Source organism: Pan troglodytes, chromosome 17, assembly GCF_028858775.2.
Source record: "Pan troglodytes isolate AG18354 chromosome 17, NHGRI_mPanTro3-v2.0_pri, whole genome shotgun sequence".
NCBI classification, from domain to species: domain Eukaryota; kingdom Metazoa; phylum Chordata; class Mammalia; order Primates; family Hominidae; genus Pan; species Pan troglodytes.
The window spans coordinates 66,648,684-66,670,306 of NC_072415.2; the positions used below are offsets into that span (position 1 = coordinate 66,648,684).

Sequence of the window (21,623 nt, forward strand, 5' to 3'; positions counted from 1 at the left end):
TTGGCATGTTCATACATACAATGAAACACTACTAAGCAATAAAAAAATAAACTACTGAAACATGCAACACCATGGATAATCTCACATACATTTGCTAAGGCAAGATGTTGATACAGAAGAATACACATTTTATGATTTCATTAATATGAAGTTCTAGAACAAGCAAAACAAATCTATGGTGAAAACATCAAAAACAGTGGTTGGTTTTAAGGTTAGGAGGACTAATGGGGAAAGAAATATAATTAATTGGACATTTGATGCATATGATAATTTGTGCATTTCAAGGTACGTAAATTTTACTTTTATGAAACACTGAATAAATAAACTCTAGTTAGTAGGTTTCAATTTTCTGGGGTACATATTAGCATCTTTAAAACTACTTCCTGTATTCTTGGCTTGAGCAAATGTGTCAATATACTGAGGATAATGGTAGCCAGTTTTTCATATGAGAAATTGACTTGCAAATACAGACACGAGGAAGTCTAGAATGTTCTCTGTGCTCTTGGATTGGACTTGAAGGAAGGTATCAGTATGAAGTTGTTTTTTAAAAAAAGGATATTGAAATAAAAATGTGTTTGTTTACATATGTGCATAAATATTTCACCCTATTCTATTCCATTTCCTATCTCTGCCCATTGAGAGGGCCTAGAAGCAAAGACATACAAGTGGGAATAAACATAGCTAACACTCAGATCTTGGTTTCTCAGCATCATTCTCCACTAAAAGGAACCACTTACTGAATAAATCAGTGATTCCAGGCTTGGGTTAGGGGCAGGAGATGGGGGTGGCAGGGAGTAGAGAAAGAGCTTGGAAAACTTTATGCCACAAAGTTTAAAAAGTACTCAAAGAATCTCGGGGACGTGTCAAATCAACATGAGTGCCAACTGGCAGAGGCTCTCACAGAACAAATCTGGGGCAATATAAGCATAAAAAAAAGATATAACCCATTAAAAAATTAGAATCCATAAGCCTGTGCTGATATAAATATTAAATGAATAAATCAATAAACAGGGGAAAAGGAAAAGGTCTTCCATATGGTAAACTATCAATAGAAAGATGGAAGAATGGAATTACAAAATCATTAATGGATGCTAAAATTAGCAAGTGAAATGTTGGTAAGGAAAAGGATATTCACGTATCTCAAATTAGCTTTCAAGAAAAATACTTTTTGTTTTCTTTTAGATGGAGCCTCACTCTGTCACCCAGGCTGGAGTGCAGTGGCACGACGATCTCAGCTCACTGCAGCCTCCACCTGCCGGATTCAAGCGATATTCTCCTGCCTCAGCCTCCCAAATAGCTGAGATTACAGGTGCGTGCCATCACGCCCAGCTAATTTTCTGTATTTTTAGTAGAGACAGGGTTTCCGCCATGTTGGTCAGGCTGGTCTCAAACTCCTGACCTCAGGTGATCCGCCCACCTCAGCCTCCCAAAGTACTTATTAATTACAAAGGGAAAATTGGCAGACTCCACTTTTACCAAGTCATCAAATCTAATATCACCAATATTGAAACAGACACCATGTGCGTCCTGAAAAGATGTACAGGGAAAGGCACAACATCACTTTGGTAGTATTTCTGAAAACATGTATAACCTGGATCTTATCATGAGGAAATATCAGAAAACCCCAAACTGTGGGTAATTCTCCAGAATCAGTGTCAGGTTAAAATATGTAAGGGCCCAATTTTTTTTGAAAACTTAAAAAAAAATACCTTTTTAAGTTACAGGCACATTATGGTGGATCAACAATATTTCCTTGCTTTGATATTTTTAAATGTGAAAGGATATTTATAGGCAGATAACCCGAAGCTGAGAGCTAATATCATAGAAGAGTGAACATTTTTAAAAATCATAGGGCCAACAGCATGAATTGAAGCTAAAAGTTTATAAGGTATTACATTGGCATGGAAACAATATTCCTACTGCTCTCCCCGGTTAAACAACACTAATTGAGGTACACGTGGAAACTAGAAGGTATCTGGGGATATAGTTCAGTGTGCAGAGTGAGAATTCTAGTTCATCTCAAATGTCAGTTTTAATTCTATCATTTCAATATTCAGCGAAAGTATATGAAAAAATTAAAGATTCAGCTTCAAGAAGTTTACACACAACTACATTTTTTCTTTTCTTTTCTTTTCTTTTCTTTTTTTTAAGACAGAGTCTCACTCTATTGCCCAGGCTGGAGTGCAGTGGCACTATCTCAACTCACTGCAACCTCTCCGCCTCCCAGGTTCAAGCGATTCTCGTGCCTCAGCCTCCCGAGTAGCTGGGATTACAGACACATGCCACCATGCCCGGCTAATTCACAACTACATTTTGAAGAGGTAGCCACAGTTTCAGGCAGCCAGGGGACAGCAAAGAAAATTAGACTGCCATACCAGTCCAAGGAAGATCATAAGACCAGAAGTCCATTGAGGAGGCAATTTCATGCAGGGAGAAAATTATCAACACCAAATACATCTACATAATATAAAAACTATAATTACTGTTACCTTTGTTGTTAGGGGTATATGTGTGTGTGTGTGACTGTCTAGATTCAGTGCTAGTTTTTAACGTTGGCCAAAGACCAAAGGCCATAGATAAAGCCTTTATCTAAAGCATTATCTAATGAAAAAAGCTGTATAAAGTATTCAATCTCTTCATTTTAAGTTATATAGAAATTTAGAATCTGTTGTGATAAAACTCCTGACAGATGATTTTCTTTATGACATTAGATTGAAAACAAATTCAGACCTATGTTCAAGAAAGGAACTTAGATGTTGATTTGTAACATGCCCATGTTATGATTTGTAATTTTAAAAAACACTACTTGTAATGTAGTCTTGCAGTTATCTTCAAAAATGCCATGTAAAAAACTGTATTAAATCATAAGTCTGTAGATCAGGTTCTCAGTCTTCTTTTTGCCTACCTTTCTTCCTTTGAGCAAAGTCTTATTTAACAAATTCTGATTCTTGAAGTTCCTTGTCTTGAAATCATTAGTTTTTTTTGTCTGTTTGTTTGTTTTTTTTTTGGTTTGTTTGTTTTTGGTACAATTTGGTGCCCAAAAATCCTAAAAAAGGGGCAGCAGGAGTTTGAACTACTTCAGCTCTGAAATTTAATTACGTGGATATAAGCCTCTCATTCTTAGGAGAATCAGCAATCTTTCTCACATCTGGCATGAGAAATATAGTATTTTAAGCCATTGGTGCTACATCTGTCAAAGCCATGTGCTTTTCCTAATTGTGGTAAGGAATAAGTAGTAATAATTGCATATAAATTCCACTCCCACCCCCCAGTTTTTGTTGCTTTTCATTTCTTTACTTTTTAACTCCTAAGAAAATAATGTTTCTAATTTTAAGGTGTAGGAATCTTAAGGTATTGTTTTTGGCTTTTGAAGTATAGTAGGTGATTTCCAATGATGAATGAAAATCAATTAAGCAGTTAGACCAATCAGGGAGATTAAAGAAGACTTACTTGGTTAAGGTGGAGTCTGCCTATTTTTTCCATGAAATTAAGTTATTTGGGGAGGTGTATTTTGAGATGTGTAAATATCATGTTTTTCCTCAAACTTTCATTCACTAGGTTTAGCATACATGAATGATTTTCTAACTACATCATTCCTTACACATTTACTGGTTGATAGCCCACTTAAGGATTGAGACCTTTATTCTCCAGAAGGCATGAGCTAATCTTTATTATTTTATAGGTAAGACCAGCCTATCAGGAGAATGGTGACTGCATTAAATAAGCTAAAGTTTTTGGAAAACTAAGTACTGAAATAACTTCCTACCTGTAAACGTATTCTCCAAGTGGAAGATTAAAATATTCATTTGGCATGTAAAAGTTTAGTTCAAGAATTATAAATATTGAGCTGTGAAAATGTTCTATGTATATAAACACTTATAAAAGTACAACTGAATCACAAATTTCCCTGGGTTCAAACTAATCTCTTTTTTTTCCAATATCCCTTTCTCTTCTTTAAAGCCCTTTAAAAGCAAAAGGGGCAAGGAATCTCCTGTATTTCATTGATTCTGAGATTCTATAGACTGCAAGAAGTCTATTTAGAAAGAACAGTCAATTAAACTGTGATGACAAAAAATTGAAAGATGCATATCAACTTTAAAAATGTTTTTTAAAAGGGAGAGAAGTTTCATCTTAAAATAGATGACAACTTTAAATGACTTCAGAGACTCTAAGCCAAAATATAAACAGCAAAGTACTACGATGTTCATCCATAAGCTAGTAACTAGTAGTCCTTGAAAGGATACAGAGGAAAAAAAACCAAAAGGCAGAAAAGGCCCTAAACCCCTTTCTTTAGCTAAATTATTCTTTACAGAATTTATAAAACATTTAAAGATTTTCATTGAATTAAAATTTTTCATGAAAAATCAAAGAGTCATAAAATAGGAGGGCAAATTAAACATAGCAGAATTTCATATTTTGGTTTATAAATGATGCCTTTTATCCATGTGGGGGGTGTGTGTTTGTAGGTATCATCACAAAAGTAAATTGCAAGTAGTTTGTCATTCATTCATGTAAGTTTCATTGCATAAAGATTATACTTTAAACATTTCTTACATTTGCTTTATAATTAAAAAAAAACCTCTTAAGTATGTAAAAGTATAAATTGAATGTACAAGCGAACTTGTATAGATTTTTTTTTTTAGTTCAGATAACATTGCAAATATGAAGACCCCTGTATTAGTCCATTCTCACACTGCTATAAAGAACTAACTGAGACTGGGTAATTTATAAAGAAAAGAGGTTTAATTGACTCACAGTTCCACAGAAGTCATGGCTGGGGAGGCCTCAGGAAACTTACAATCATGGCGGAAGGGTGAAGGGGAAGCAAGTATGTCTTCATGTGGCAGCAGGGAAGAGAGAGTGGGCAAAGGGGGAAGTGCTACACACTTAAAAAAAAAAAGCAGATCTCATGAGAGCTGTATCACAAGACAGCAAAGGGGAGGTCTGCCCTCATAATCCAATCACCTCCCACCAGGCCCCTCCTCCAATTTGACATGAGATTTGGGTGGGGACACAAATCCAAACTATATCAATCTCTAAACTGAGGGTCACATTCAGATGAAATCTTTCTCTCCCTAATTTACTATTACGCTAATCATGTATAATTTGCATTGTTTTTATTTTTATTTACTTTTTGATAGCCTTACTGAGATAAAATTCACATATCTTACAGTTCCTCCATTTAAAGTGTAGAATTCAATGATTTTTAGTATATTCAGATACGCACAACAATCACAATAAATTTTAAAACATTTCTACCACATTTAAAAGAAATCCAAGGCCGGGCGTGGTGGCTCATGCCTGTAAGCCCAGCACTTTGGAAGGCCGAGGTGGGCGGATCATCTGAGGTCAGGAGATCGAGACCAGCCTGGCCAACATGGATGGATACACCATGTTTTGTTTATTCATTTGTCCATTGATGAACATTTGGGTTGTTTCCACTTTGGGGCTATTATGAATAATGCTGCTATAAACATTCAGGTACAAGTATTTCTGTGGGCATACTATTTTTTCCTCTTAGGCATATAACTAGAAATGGAACGATTGGGTCACATGGTAAATCTATGTTTCATCCTATAAAGAATTGTCAAACTGTTTTCCAAAGGAGCTGAACCATTTTACATCCCCACCAGTAGTGTAGGAGGGTTGTGACTGCTCCACATCCTCACCAACACTTGTTGTATGAATTTTTGATTCTAGCTACCCTGTGGATATGAAGTGGTATCTCATTGTGGTTTTGAATTGCATTTTTTCTGATGACTAAGGCTGTCTAGAATCTTTTCAATTCATATTGCCTGTTTTTAAAATTGGGTTGTTCTTGGCTGGGCATGGTGGCTCATGCCTGTAATCCCGGCACTTTGGAAGGCCGAGGCAGGTGGATTGCCTGAGGTCAGGAGTTCAAGGCCAGCCTCGCCAACATGGTGAAACTCTATCTCTACTAAAAATTTAAAAAGTAGCCAGATGTGGTGGCAGGTGCCTGGAATCCCAGCTACTCAGGAGGCTGAGGCAGGAGAATCGCTTGAACCCAGGAGGCAGAGTTTGCAGTGAGCCGAGACTGCGCCATTGCACTTCAGCCTGGGCGACAAGAGCAAGACTTCATCTCAAAAAAAAAAAAAAAAAAAAAAAAAAATTGGGTTGTTCTTATTATTGAGTTTTAAGAGTTCTTTATGCAGTCAAAACACCAGTCCTTTGTCAGAGATACGATGTCCAAATATTTTCTTCCATTCCGTAGGTTGTCTTTTCACTTTCTCGATAGTGTCCTTTGAAGCACAGAAAGTTTCAATTTTTATGAAACTTTGATTTACTACTTTTTCTTTCTTTGTTCATACTTTTGGTCATATATAAGAATCCTTTGCCAAATCCAAGGTCATGAAGATTTGCCTGTATGTTTTTTTACAGGAGTTTAGTAGTTCCAGTATGACACTGTCTTGATTGCTATTGGTTTGTAAAAAGTTTTCAAATCAGGTAGTGTGAGTCCTCCTTTGTACTTCTTTTTCAGGATTGTTCTGGATATACTGGATTCTTTGAAATTTTATATTAGATTCAGCTTGTCAATTTCTATATAGAAGTTGGCTGGAATTCTGACAGAGATTGCACTGAATCTGTAGATCAGTTTGGGGAGGATTGCCATGTTAATAAAGTTTTCTGATTCGTGACCACATGTGACCACAGGATGTTTTCATTTATTTATATCTTAATTTCTTTCAACAATGTTTTGTAATTTTCAGAGTATAAGTTTTACACGTCTTTTAAGTTTATTCCTAGTTTTTTTGATACTATCGTGAATTGTTTGCTTAATTTCATTTTCAGATTGTTCATTGTGTGTAGAAATACGATTTTATTTTTTTGTATATAGAACCTTTATCCTGAAACCTTGTTGAACTCATATTAGTGCTAGGTGGATTCCTTTAGGATTTTCTACATACAATATTATGTCTTCTGTGAATAGTTTTACTCCTTCTCTTCTGATCTGGATGCTTATTTCTTTTTCTTGACTTATTAACCTGACTAGAACCTCCAATACAATGTTGACTATAAGCAGTGACAGCAGACATCATTTTCTTTATCCTGATCTTAGCAGGAAGTACCCAGTCTCTTACCATAAAGTGTGATATTAGCTGTGGGCTTTTGATAAATGCCTTTATCAAGTTAAGAATGTTCTATTCCTCATTTGTTGAGTGTTTTATCATGAAAGGGGTTTGGATTTCTAGTGTGTCTATGTGCTTAAATAACTTTGCTTAATAACTTTGGATTAATATTGTACTAAGGTAATCAATAATCTATGTTTTATCTAAATATACCTGATCGTGCCACTACACTCTAGCCTGGGCAACACAGCGAGACCCTATCTCCAAAAATGAAATAAAATAGTAAAATAAATCTGAGATACTGTTCTGGGTGAGAACTGCTATACATAACAAATGGCTTGTAAATCTTCTAAAGAAGCTTATCTCATTCCATAAAATAAGTTACCAGCTTTATGATAAGGTTATATGTACATAAAACAGTTAATTCCTGAAATGACATACATTTATTAAAGGGAATCATAGTAACAACTGCTTAGAGCACTCTGAAAAGCAAGTACATTGGACCAAAATGAGGAAGCAATGAAGCAATTATATAAAATGTGGGTTAATATTTTTATTCTAGGAATTTTTTTTTCTGTCTTTTTTTTTTAACAGAGTCCCGCTCTGTAACCCAGGCTGGAATGCAATGCCGTGATCTTGGCTCACCACAACCTCCACCTCCCGGGTTCAAGTGATTCTCCTGCCTCAGCCTCCCAACTAGCTGGGATTAAAGGCACCCACCACCACACCCAGCTAATTTTTGGATTTTTAGTAGAGATGGGGTTTCGCCATGTTGGCCAGGCTGGTTTTGAATTCCTGACCTCAAGTAATCCGCCGGCCTTGGCCTTCCAAAGTGCTGGGATTACAGGTGTGAGCCACTGTACCACGCCGGAAATTTTTTAAAGGTAAAAATTGAAGCCCAAATGTAAACACCCAAATATCTTTCCCTTACAGTTGCTGGATTCAAATAAAAATCAGATGAATTTTTTTTTTTTTTTTTTGAGACGGAGTTTGGCTCTGTCTGAAGTGCGGTGGCACCATCTTGGCTCACTGCAACCTCCACCTCCCAGGTTCAAGCCATTCTCCTGCCTCAGCCTCCCGGGTAGCTGGGATTACAGGCACACACCACTATGCTTGGCTAATTTTTGTATTTTTAGTAGAGACACAGTTTCACCATGTTGGCCTGGCTGGTCTTGAACTCCTGGCCTCAAGTGATCTGCCTGCCTCGGCCTCCCTAAGTGTTGGGATTACAGGTGTGAGCCACCACGCCTGGCCGAGGAATTTTTAATGGGGTTCCAGTTGGCCTATGCATTTATGCCCAGGCTCCCTGCCATTGTCTGTTTTGAGTTAAATACCCATTTTTAAAAGTAAAAGTCACCTGCAGTCGAGGCTAAACTCATGCAGCAGCATCCTTAATACTGTCAATGTGTCAATTCCTTTGAGATCATTATGTGACCAGGGAAATGAAACTATGATACTATCTCTACTATACTTTGTCACAGGGAGATTACAGGGATCTAATGAAGGAGTTCCTTTTTACTGGAAACCCCAGAAGAGCAGGTATTAACAATTAATATATTTGATAATGCCCCCAAAATTAGAACCCTTATTACTAAGGCAACTCAGTGACCCATTCAGGACTCTAACAGGAATCATCTTTGTGATGTGAAATTAGAAACTTTTAAGAGAACAAAAGCAATCAAGAAAAACAGTACTAGAATGACAGATAGGACAAAATTTATAAACAAAATACAAGAGAAAAAGCATCTGATAAGATCCTTTAATGACAACTTCAAAGCAGTGTTTCATATTCTCTTACAAAATAGTGCCATCCATCTCCAAGTTTTGCCAAGTGTCACGTAAAACTGTGTTCAATGGTAGACTATAAAAGCATCTACATTTCTTTGCCAGAGGGTTTCGGAATAATTGTCTGCTGATGCTTCAACTGAAAGTTTATTAATATGATCAATGATTCCTATAATTAAGCACTAGAAAGACTTTCCACAATTTAATGGATTAAACAACTGGACATCCCAGCTAATTTCAATATCACATTTGAGGATGGTGACTGCTCCCTCTTGGATTCATTAACACTACTTTATTACCACCTCCTGTTTTTCCTCCCTTTCCTGTTTACTACTCTACCTTCCAGGTTCCTCTTCTCCCAATTCTTTAATATTTCTTAGGATTCCCTAACATTTGCTCCTTAGTTTCATTCTCTCCCTTTATATTCTAAAAATTCCCATTCATATACATATTTCAGTTTTCATCATCTAAACAACTCCTAGTTCCTTGCTTCTAGCTCTAAGCTCTAAAATCACATTCCTGGCTTTTTACTTACTAGACATCGCCACCCAAATACCAAAAATGCAATTTAAGGCAATGTACCCAAAACCATATTCATCTTCCCCTCTGAACGTTCTGCTTCTCCTAAGAGCTACTTCTATATTCAATCGTAAAAGTGAGAACCTTGTGAGACATCACAGACTTCTCTATGCTCGCTCCTCCCATAAATTAAGGAGAAAGTTTGATCTCTTTCACATGGCAAGAGGAGCTTCACGTTACCGTCTCTACTTGCTCTTTCAGCTTCTCCTTCACTTCCCTAGAATGTCTCTTACACTTAACTCCCACTCTATGAACACACTATGCACTTTTCCTTTACTTCAGCTAAATTATCTTCCTTACCTTCCTCAACTGCATATTCCTACTTTATCTCTGACTCAACCCAAGCATCTCCCCTTGGACCCTGAGAATTTTTTCAACATTGTATTTAATGATAGAAACCAAATAAACTGGCTTAATACTAGAGACAAAATCCTTGTATTACAGATCACAATCTAGTAGTCCAAATAAGACTACAAATAATTACAAGTAGCTTGATAAGTATCCGGATGAAATAATGGCAAGGTGTCATAGCAGCTGAGGAGGCGTGCACAATTGTTATGATTATTCCCGGTATCAGTTTTCCTTGGACTGAGCCTTGTAGATAAGTAGGAATTGGTCAGATGGAAAAGTTAGGTCAGAGGAAGGCATGCGATATTAGGGTACGTTCTGCTACCTGGTAATACAGCACAGCACACTGGAGAAATGAGGGGCATGGGGAGGCTAGAGGAGGAGAGATTACATTACAAAGACCCCATAAAGAAAAGAGAACCAGCGGCCATGTGGGGGATACATGAGAGAGGCCAGAGCAGAAGCAAAGAGACAATTAGGAGGCACTGCAGTATGCCAAGCAAGTAATGATGGCCTAAAAAGCAGTGACAGCTGAGAGCAGGATACAGAAGATACTTATCCTTGTTCCAGATACAAAGTAAGGTGCATCTTCAGAACAAGTCTAAGAGATAGATGTTCCTATTTTTACACAAGAAGAAATTTGAGCTCTGAAGGATGTTACTTGCTCAAGATGACACAGCTAACAAGTGGAGGAGCAGGGATTCAAACTTCAGAGATTTTGCTCCTAGGTAGTATGATGAGCCAGTATCTCCAAATGCGTGTCCAATTATAAACCAACAGATCATGTTTTCACAATTAATTCTGGTCTGTTCAACTTAGAAATAATTCCAAAATAAAATTCCTCTTCCCATAGAGAAGCATAGCAAGCACGAAGGAAAAATACTCTAGCAGTTTTAACATTGCATATCCTTAAGATTTTAATATTCCAAGCTGTGTACAATTTTAGTACATTCAAATTCTAAAGGTTATCTCTTTATCTTATAGTTCTCTAATTACACATTCTCCAACTAATAATTTTACATGGACCACAAAGTTTAAAAGCGATCTTATTAGCCTACAAATCTCCACTGTCCTCTTATTCCTATAGTGCTGAGCATGTAAAAAAAAAAAAAAAAAAACCTTATTGATCTAAAAATAAAACTTGAATTTTGAAACATGCTTAAAATGACATCAGTAGTCTCCCTTAAGAAGTATAGGCTTAACTGTGGAATAGTCAATATTTTAAAATTTATTTACTATATGCATGTTATATATACTTGCTTTATGTGTATTATAAAGCATAATCTATATTTAGAAAACTGTAAAATACACACCTCTAATAATGAGTTTTAAAGCTAAATGAGCAAAATATTCCTCTAGTTTTTCTTTAGCAGTTCTGTGAATGGATTTTTTTTTTTTTTTCTTTTGAGACAATCTCACTCTGTTGCCCGGGCTAGTGTGCAGTCATGCGATCTTGGCTCACTGCAACCTCCGCCTCCCGGGTTCAAGCGATTCTACTGCCTCAGCCTCCCAAGTAGCTGGGTGTGGCACCTGCCACCATGCCTGGCTAATTTTTTGTATTTTTAGTAGAGACAGGGTTTCTCCATGTTAGCCAGGCTGGTCTCAAACTCCTGACCTCAAGTGATCCAGCCGCCTCGGCCTCCCAAAATGCTGGGATTACAGGCATGAGCCACTGTTCCCAGCTGGATTTCTTACTCTAAGTAACTTATCTTAAAAAAAAAAAAAGTCTAAGATTACAAATTATCAGTTCCAGAAGAGATATACCTAACACAAAAATTAACCTAAATTGAACTATATGAGTATCAATACAAGCAACATGAGTAAGCCTTAAATTTCATGTTTTTAAAGCTTACAAAGGGTGTAATTAATTTATTCAACTCCAACACTTTATTCTTATTACAGAATCAAAGCTTTTAGACATTAAGAGGAACAAGGGAGGATCTGAACTATTTTAGGTTTAAAAGCCCATGATCAGGGATATTAATTGCAGCCATAAATAAACTGCTGAGGCCAAATAAACAACTGCATTCCTATAATCGCTGCCAAAAACACTGCGTACATCCTCAAACATTGAGACAAAGGATGGCAGACAGGTTTCAACTCTAATTGTTAAGTGGCTGCCTCCAACAGAATATTGAGACTGGGGAACAATGTGGGGCAGGTTTCAACTATAATTGTTAAGTGGCTGCCTCCAACAGTATATTGAGATTGGGGAACAACGTGGGGCTTGATGTCAAAGAGAACTCAGAAGGATTATAAAAACCTGCCATGGGCACAAGAATGTGGTGCCTTGTGCTACTCTTGGCTTCAGCATTAAGCTGACAAAGACTTCCTACTGCAATACCTGACTTTCGTTTCTATTATGAACACGATATTTCACTGTTGTTTCTCATCAAAAGCACCTGATGTCAATGTAACAAAATACAGAGATCATGAAATTCTTTTTTGCTATGTCCGACAAAATGAACAAGAAACTGAATACCAGTTTTCTAGATGCACTAATAAATAACTTCAGTTAAAATAACTAGAGTTACATTTTTTCAAATGCTCTTATTCATCTGGAAAATTCAGTGTTATATATAAATGTTACATATACATATGTGTATATATATATACTGTTTTAGGAGAAAGCAGCATTTCAGCTTGATATTTTAAATGCCAATTATGCATATTTTTAATAGTAAGATTTCCCATTAAGTGAAACATGTTATAGTTACCTATAAACATTCATTTTTCACTATTTACAATTTGAATTATGTAATGCTTGCATACTGCAACTAATTGTTATAGAAGAGTCACATAGACAATATAAATCTGATGCCCAATCCTTTACAAATATGAAATTTCTTTCACTGGGTTTTCAAACTATCAAGTATAAATAGGAAAAGGTCAGCAATACTTAGGATGAGGCACTTTAACAATTACTCAGAAAGGTTAAGTGTACAAAACTGTAAACCAAAACCCTGCATATTAATCTTATCCTTAATTTCAGATGTGATTAATCTGAGATGGTCTATTTAAGGAGTGTTAAGATCATCACAGACCAGTTAATGTGCCCATATACAAATGAACTAAACTATCTAATGATACTTGGGTTTCAGAAAGGGACTCTTTCAACACTAAAACTTCTGTAGAATTTTTTCATAAACAAGTATAAACACACTGCTCTCACAAAGGCAAATGGTATCTCTACCATATTCCTAGACAAGAATGCCCTCAAATGTTGAATTGAATCACAATTTTACAGTCTTATGTACTCTTTAAAAATAGTTTTCAAAATACTCAGAAATTTTAAAATTAAATCTACCAATACTTTTTAGATTACAATTTTAAGATAAAAAAGGTAATGAATAGATATTTTACCAGCCTTCTGTGAAAGACCTTTTAAACATTTCTATTTGAGCATCTCATTTTCAACCTTAAATCATGTTCTCTGTATATTTACACTGCACGTTTTGGTAGTTCAGGTAATAAATACTTGATTAAGGGTAATAATTCCTTTTTTTTTTTGGAGACGGAGTTTTGCTCTTGTCGCTCAGGCTGGGGCGCAATGGCACAATCTCAGCTCACTGCAACCTCTGCCTCCCGGGTTCAGCCGATTCTTCTGTCTCAGCCTCCCAAGTAGCTGGGATTACAGACACCCGCCACCATGCCTGGCTAATTTTTGTATTTTTAGTGGAGACGAGGTTTCACCATGTTGGCCAAGCTGGACTCAAACTCCTGACCTCTGGTGATTCGCCCGCCTTGGCCTCCCAAAGTACTGCGATTACAGGCATTAGCCACCGCACCTGGCCAATTCCTGTTTTCTGAATTCACTATGCTGTATTTTTTCCCCAACTGTCTGATTTCCACATTCTTCTATTAGTTAAAAAAAAAAAAAAAAAAAAAAAAAAAAGGCTGACTCAAATTTTAAAGTTCACCAGAAGAGATTAAAATCTTGATATATACCAAGAAAGAATTTGTGGACCCATTAACTAAGTTTTAGGTAAGAGTAGCTAAATCTCATTAAACCTGTTTATTTCTTCTAATTTATAATTTGAGTAATTTCCATAGCTCAGATATCCAAATGTCCTTTAATAAAAATGCAGTAATGATTTAACATGGTTAGCTGTTCCAGGTTCACTTATCAAAATAACTTGCCATGAATGTGTACACATGTACTTCTTAATTCCCTAGAACAGTTTCTCCTTTTCTAAAGAAACTGGCTTTCAATCAATATACTACCAGACACTTAAGTCTCTACTAAAATCAGAAGTTAACCAGTTTTCAAATACATGAAAAGAGAAAATACTGATTTAGAATGACAAAAATTAAGCTTGGCAAAAGTGGTGACTTTTATTTACAATTGCATGTGTCAAGATTACAATGGAAACACTAGTGATACCATCTGAACAAAAGCAATGATTTATTGGTAATGGCAATGAATGAAACATTGACAGTCTCTGGCGAGAATCAAGCAATTATCCAGGAGCTGTAGATCTGATTGCAATATGGTTGTCCAGTGTCTTTTGTACCTTAGTGGCTTTCTCCTTTTTTGCCAACTACCTAGAAAAACAAAAATAAGTTTATATATACATCCTATTGATTTTAAATGAGTTATTAAAAATACTAATAATCAGTTTTAAACCTTGGTATTAATTTTTATCCTTGGATCTTTTCTGGCATGCAATGTATTTTCACTGTTGAAGCAAACTGTGACCTCCCCTCCAATCCCAGCCACAAGGAATTAGAAATAAAACACATGCAGGCTATTTTTGGTTTCACACAGTTCTTTGTTTTTTTTTTTTTTTTAAGTAGCAATTTTTAAAAACAACGTTGAAAGTTTAGAGAAGTTAATTTAAAAAATGATGCTATATGAGTAAAACATATTTGACATACTATTTTTAGATAGTTAGAAATCAAATGTCGATCACAAAAGAATCTGGAATTAGAAGCGTATGTTAAACTCATGTCCTTCATGCCCAATATAGCAAATTTCCAGACTTTCCCCCTCAATACATTGACATGCAATGAAAACATATTAAAAGTGACTAATTTTTTCTGGTTTAAGAAAAAAATCCTGGTTACTGTAAGAGTACTATTAAAAATGAAATGAATAAACCTTGTTTCTGTCAATGATTAGAAAAATCCTCTATTGGAGGGTTATAAAAAACATTCTGGTTGCTATATATGTGGCAGCATAAAAATGTGAAGAATAAAAATTTGTTCTCTACCAACAAATCTAGAAAACAAATTCTCTGCAGGAGAGTTTGAAAACTATGTTCTAATTGAGAAATGTACCGAAAACTTACAGTTTATCATTAGATAATGTATTCTTTGGGCAAAAATGCCTCGAAAGAAACCTACTTGCAAAATACTGAATGTATGTTTGTGTAAAAAGATTTCTGTGTACACTTATACATTTAATTTTCATATTTTACATTGATTCTATTCTAAATGGCAGTATCTATACCAGCAAAACTCATAAAGGTCATCAGTACATGTCTGGTCTAAAATATAACATAGCTGGGTCAACATCATTCATGAGAGACCTGAAAGCTTTCCACTGAAATCCCAATCACACAATCCTAGAAATGTTTTTCCCACCCTAAGAAAACTCACTTCTAGTACCTTAAAAGAACTCCCCTTTGGTCCAAAGACACCATGTTAGAAAGCTCACAAGGTAGCAAGATGATAAAAAGGCAGTTTCATATAAAAGAATGTGGATAAGAGTAAGAAATTCAGGTTTTAAGAGCCACTAGAAGGGGAACTGGCATTATCTCTATCACAAATAAATTTTGTGCTGATAAACACTGAGAGCATTATTGATCATTGTATTACTTGGGAAACACAAAACACAAAGCTATTAGATTAAGCAAAAGAAAACAAAAACAAATATTAAAAATTAAACTTCTAGCAGATGTGATACGGAAGACACAAATCTGCATACTGTTTCACAGGTTGATAACTCTCAACTTGCCAATGTGTATTTTCTGTAAAAAAGAAGAAATTCAACATTCCAACATGGATTGTCATCCCAAACGTAAAGCTCTTTTATTCATTCTTAAGTCTTTATATTACACCTCAGACAAACCAAAATTTAGGTACATAAAAATTAGGTGTAAAAAATATTTATTCAGTAAAGAGTCCATTGATCTTCTATATTAATATGTTAACCCAACCTAATATTCAGTCCATAAGTCCTTCAACTGGTTTTGAGCTCACTTGGGCAAAAGCAGAGGACATGCCCCAATCAATCATCAAAAGGACTTTGGGGCTAACATTCCAACGAGGAAAAGAAAACCAACACCCCTCAACTGAAATGTAATCAATATATTAAACTAGCACAAACATAAAAGAACTTGATGCAACTGCTATATTTGATTTCCAAAAGAATTCTATAGTTCCTAGGAAATAAAATTTAAAGTTTAGAATGGATTAAAACTATTCAACTAGTTAAATCTAAAACATTTTATAACAATTTAATTTCATTGTGATGTTATGCCTCAAAATGTAATACAAAATTAAATATGAAACAGTAGAAAGTAAAAAAAATAAAAAGGCTAGTGAGCAACACGGTATGGTAAAAAATTAAAGCACCTAGTTGCAAGCCCAAAACAAAAGCCAAAACAAAATAAAAGGCCAATTAAGAAACACAACTAGGATGAGATCTGAAGAAAGAGATGGTTGAGGAAACCTAGGTAACAAGGCTGATCCAGATGATAGAAGCTGTAGAAATCTTGCACCAACAATGGCGAGAACATGGGAAGGGTGAGAGCAGACAGGTGCTAGATGAGCAGAGAAGCAAGGAGGGGAGTAGAGTGAGACAAGGTCAATCTTTATATTACTTCATTTTAAAATATCTTCTGTTTTTAGTTCATTTGAGTTGGATTAAAAAAGCTGAAAAATAAACAGACAGAAATGTTACAAAAATAGCTGATACGGTGAATGGCCAGTTTAGAAAAGCCTATTTTTATTATAGTGATAAAAATCTTTTCACATGCACCTCATTTCCTAAGAAGCAGAAGCCCCTATAATTTTCTCATTTTTGTATTTTTATAAAATTGTAATTAAAAATTCTGTATTAAAATAAAGCAATCCATATAAAGAGCATATTTTAGCAAAAACATCTACTTCCAATTAAGATGGCAATGGCAAGCTTTTCATGCTGCAACACAAAAAATCCATTGACAACAACAAACAGCCAAAGTATAGATTATAATCTGTGCATGATGCCTATAAGAGCCAAAAACAGACAAGTGGAAGGGGTATTCTAGTCTGTCAAACCTTAAAAGTTGTTAATAGCATGAAAGGTTGTCTAAGATTTCTATCCAATTGGAGATTCAACAGCATTACCTTAGCTTCTGTCAGATATCTTAGTGACATAAGAAGTCAGTGACATACTAAAAATGGAAATTATCCAGAAACAGCTCACACAAGATAAAAATATAAACTGAAAATGCTAAACATTTGATCTACTTTATTATTCATTAAGCCATTTTATATAGCGCCCTTCACTACACAGAGGTCATCAAAATTTTCCTCCCTGTGCCTATAAAATATATGCCAAATCTATTTCAAAATTTTCAATTCTAGGCCAGGCATGGTGGCTCACGCCTGTAATCCCAGCACTTTGGGAGGCCCAGGCGGGCAGATCAACGAGGTCAGGAGATCGAGACCATCCTGGCTAACACGGTGAAACCCCGTCTCTACTAAATATACAAAAAAATTAGCTGGGCGTAGCAGCGGGCACCTGTAGTCCCAGCTGCTACAGGGGCTGAGGCAGGAGAATGTGGTAAACTCGGGAGGCAGAGCTTGCAGTGAGCCGAGATTGCACCACTGCACTCCAGCCTGGACAACAGAGCAAGACTCTGTCTCAAAAAAAAGAAAAAAATTTCAATTCTAATTACTATGTATATACTAATTCAGACTGAGCAAACAAGTAAAAGAAAAGACATGCCACATGTGACTTGTCCTTGAACGAATCCTCCACCTTCCTAAGTTCATGTCCAGGTCCCTACTTTTCCATTCTATCAAGGGTGCCCATAGCTGCCTGTTGAACTGTCCAAATTCTACTCTCAAAACTTAGTTCAAGGCCCTCTTTCTTCACAAAGTATTCTCAGACTTTCCCAGTCGTTGGGGGAAAAGGAAAAGTCACCTAGCTGGTAACGTCTGAGAATACTCTGTAGACAAAGAAACCCTTGAACTAAGCTTTGATTAATTTTGATTAACTTTCCCTATGTTTGTCCCTATGTTATCTACAAGAATATAAACTTGCTGTAGACAGAGATCATGACTGAAGAGTAGTCCCTCCTTATCCATGCTTTCACCTTCTGCAGTTTCAACTGCCTATGGTGCAGTACAATAAGATATTTTGAGACAGTGAGAGAAAGAGCAAGCATGGGAGAGACCATATCCATGTTAACTTTTAACCACAGTATATTGTTGTAATTGCTCTATTTTATTATTAGTTGGTGTTAATCTTTTTTATTTTTCTTTCTTTTTGATACGGGATCTTGCTGTGTCACCCAGGCTGGAGTGTAGTGGCATGATCCTAGCTCGCTGCAGCCTTGAACTCCAGGGTTCAAGCGATCTTCCCACCTCAGCCTCCCAGGTAGCTAGAACTACAGGTGTGCCCACCACCTTGCCTGGGTAAGAGAGTGTGTGAGTGTGTGAGTGTGTGTGTGTGTGTGTGTGTGTGTGTGTATTCTTATAGAGATGGAATCTTACTATGTTTATCAGGCTGGTCTTGAACTCCTGGGCTCAAGTGATCTTCCCACCTCGGCCTCCCAAGTAGCTGGGACTATAGGTGCACCCACCGCCTTGCATGGGTAATTTTTTTTTTTTTTTTTTAAATAGAGATGGAGTCTTACTATGTTTGCCAGCTGGTCCTGAACTCCTGGGTTTAAGTGATCTTCTTGCCTTGGCCTCCGGAAGTGATGGGATTATAGGCATGAGCCACCATGCTCTGGCTTTGTTGTTAAATCTCTTAGTGTGCTTAATTTATACATTAAACATTATCAGCGGTATGTATATATGTACAGATGCTCCTCGACTTCCGATGGGGTAATATATCCCGATTAAACCCATTGTAAAGACCAGGCACGGTGGCTCGTGCCTCTAATCCCAGTACTTTGGGAGACCAAGGCAGGCAGTGAGGTCAGGAGTTCGAGACCAGCCTGGCCAACATGGTGAAACCCCATCTCTACTAAAAATACAAAAATTAGCCGGGTATGGTGGCAGGCGCCTGTAATCCTAGCTACTTGGAAGGCTGAGGCAGGAGAATCACTTGAACCCGGGAGGCGGAGGTTGCAGTGAGCTGAGATCGCACCATTGCACTACAGCCTGGGTGACAAGAGTGAAACTCCATCTCAAAAAAATAAAAATAAGTAAACCCATTGTAAGGTGAAAATATTGTAAGTCAAAAATGCTTAACTGCCCCACACTTAAGAGAATGGTTTCTACTGAGTGCATTATCAATTTTGCACTATTGCAAACTTGAACCATCATAAGTTGGGAACCATCTGTATAGGAAAATACACAGTATGTACAGGGTTTGTTAGTGTCTGTGGTTCCAGGCATCCACCGGGGGTCTAAGAACGTATCCCCCCGCCCCGACAGATAAGGAGAGACTATTGTACTAGCATCGTACTACAGGGACAAAAGATACCATACCACATATTATTTCCTTCAATGAGAACCAAACTCAATTATAATTTTTAATAAGCAAATCTATCTGTACAAGGACTAAGCTGGCCAATTTCAGTTACAAGTAAACCCTCTTTTTCTTTAACTACATTAAAGTTGTTGCTTTGTACAATATAAAAACAATGAAATACTAGCTTACTTTTAAAGAATAACCCTAAAAGACAAAGAGTAACTACAGTACAAATGTCATTCAGAAATATTACAAGAAAATGCAATATTAATATACCTAAGAAAATCACTTAATCAACTAAAATTTATTAAACATTAAAAGCAAGGGGCTAAGAAGCCCAGAACACCAACAAGGGAGTAGATTATGGTATTCAAATTATTCTTGTAGCAGTTCTCAAAGTGTGGTCTCCAAGACCCTCTCAAGGAGTCTGGGAGGTCAACACTATTTTCATAATGCTAAATTGTTTTTTGCCTTTTAGACTCTTATTCTCTTCACAAGTATCCAGGGGAGTTTTCCAGGGGCTATATGATGTGTGACAGGAAAGCTGACTGAATGCAGAAGCAGATATGAGAAGGAAAGGACGCTATAAGGCTCGTAAACAGAGAAGCCTAGGCAACATAGTAAGACCCTGTCCCCACACAAAAATAAAACATTAGCCGAGTGTGGTGGCACATGCCTGTAGTCTCAGCTACTCATGAGGCTGAGGCTGAAGGATCACTTGAGCCCAGGAGTTTGAGGTTGCAGTAAGCCATAACTGTGCCTCTGCACTGCAGCATGGGTGACAGAACAAAACCCTGTCTCAAGAAAAAAAAAAAAAAAAAATCATAAAATTCTGAATCAATGCTCTTCTTACCAAATTGGTTTATCTTTTAGAAAATATGCTTATTTTTAATTTAAAAATATTTATTAACATGTGTTCATTATTTACAAATATTTTTTATATTTCCCACTTTTAACTTATAAATGGCAAATATCAGATAAATATAGCCCACATAAACAAAAGTTCTTTTTGGCCTTCAATAGTATTTAATAATATAAAGAGGTCCTGAGATCAAAAAGCTTGAGAACTGCTACCATATGGTAATTTAAAATTAAAAAAAATCAAATGAATAAATGGCTGTTATAAAACAAGCACAAATACTCTCAAACAAAAAAGGTCTTACACCTTTGCTATCCTAAAGACAGCCCCCAAAAACACAGTTTGACAGTCAGAAAAGAGAAAATACTAGGCTAGAAGGGATGTGAGGGGGATGTTACACACGAGGTGGAGGCGGATAGTTAGATGGATAATTATTCATGCAAATTAGAGAAACTTTAACTGAATGGCTAGCTGGTAAGAAGATAAACAAGATAGAATGGTGGTTACAGAAAAAAATGAAAATCAAATAGCATAAACTGAGGTAAGAAACAGGAAACTAGAGCCAAATTAATGAATGATATGAGAAAATAGTAAGATTTATAGTAATAGATCTTATAAAAAACTAAGTTAAGAATAAACCACACAAGGCACACTTAAAGCCAAGTCCAATGGCATCTAATTCAAAAAGGCAAAGCAGGCAGCCAAGACGTCTTTGTTGCTCACACATTTTCCCAATAAAACATATATCATATCGTAAAAATGTAGATGCTTAATCTCTGCTTCTTCTGACCTGTCATAATACATATGTGAAACATCTAGACATAACAGCTCTAAAGTACATAATTATTCCTGCGGTCCCCAAAAGGTAATCACGCTATGAGACAGGAAAATAGTAATTGGAAAACAACCAGTTAAAACACCTCTTGTCCAGGTTTGCAATTTGGTAAAAACAGCATACAATTTTGTAAGATCATCCTCTGTTATGCAATCTAATACATTTTTCTATAATTGAATTAAAGTAAGATCTGTAGATGCCACCAAAAAGAATGAGAGTGCTCAAGATGTTCTCCATCTTCAATTCCACAACAAGGGTCTGTTGGGAGCCTCTTCATCTAGGAATTGCCAGGCCTAAGGAAACTCTTCCTCAAGTTCTAGACTGCCTGCCAGATGCAATCATTAGAGACAGTGGGATATCTATTTATTCTGTGCTGCCACATTTAAACTGAGTATATAGCAACTAACGCTCTGTACTGATAAAGTTCTCAGTAGCACTTTGATGATCTCTGGCTGTATATTTAAGAGTGACGCTAGGGAACTGTTGCCCATT

The 21,623-nt window shown here is 36.3% G+C and overlaps 1 protein-coding gene across 3 annotated transcripts in view; it reads right to left on the reverse strand.

Annotated features, from left to right (window-relative positions):
* Nucleotides 1-14,110: 14,110 nt before the first annotated feature.
* Nucleotides 14,111-21,623, reverse strand: part of TXNL1 (thioredoxin like 1) — a 36,018-nt gene continuing 28,505 nt past the window's right edge. The window contains exons 8-9 of one of the 3 annotated variants that reach the window (XM_009434058.3): nt 15,730-15,772; nt 14,189-14,345 (exon numbers count right to left, since the gene is read on the reverse strand). In XM_009434058.3, the coding sequence (XP_009432333.1) occupies nt 15,734-15,772 (39 nt within the window). In that variant the 3' untranslated portion in view covers nt 14,189-14,345; nt 15,730-15,733. Of the gene's footprint in view, nt 14,346-15,729; nt 15,773-16,632; nt 16,680-21,623 lie in introns of those variants that run through there. The other 2 variants (XM_512145.6, XM_016933784.3) reach the window with 2 other exon arrangements.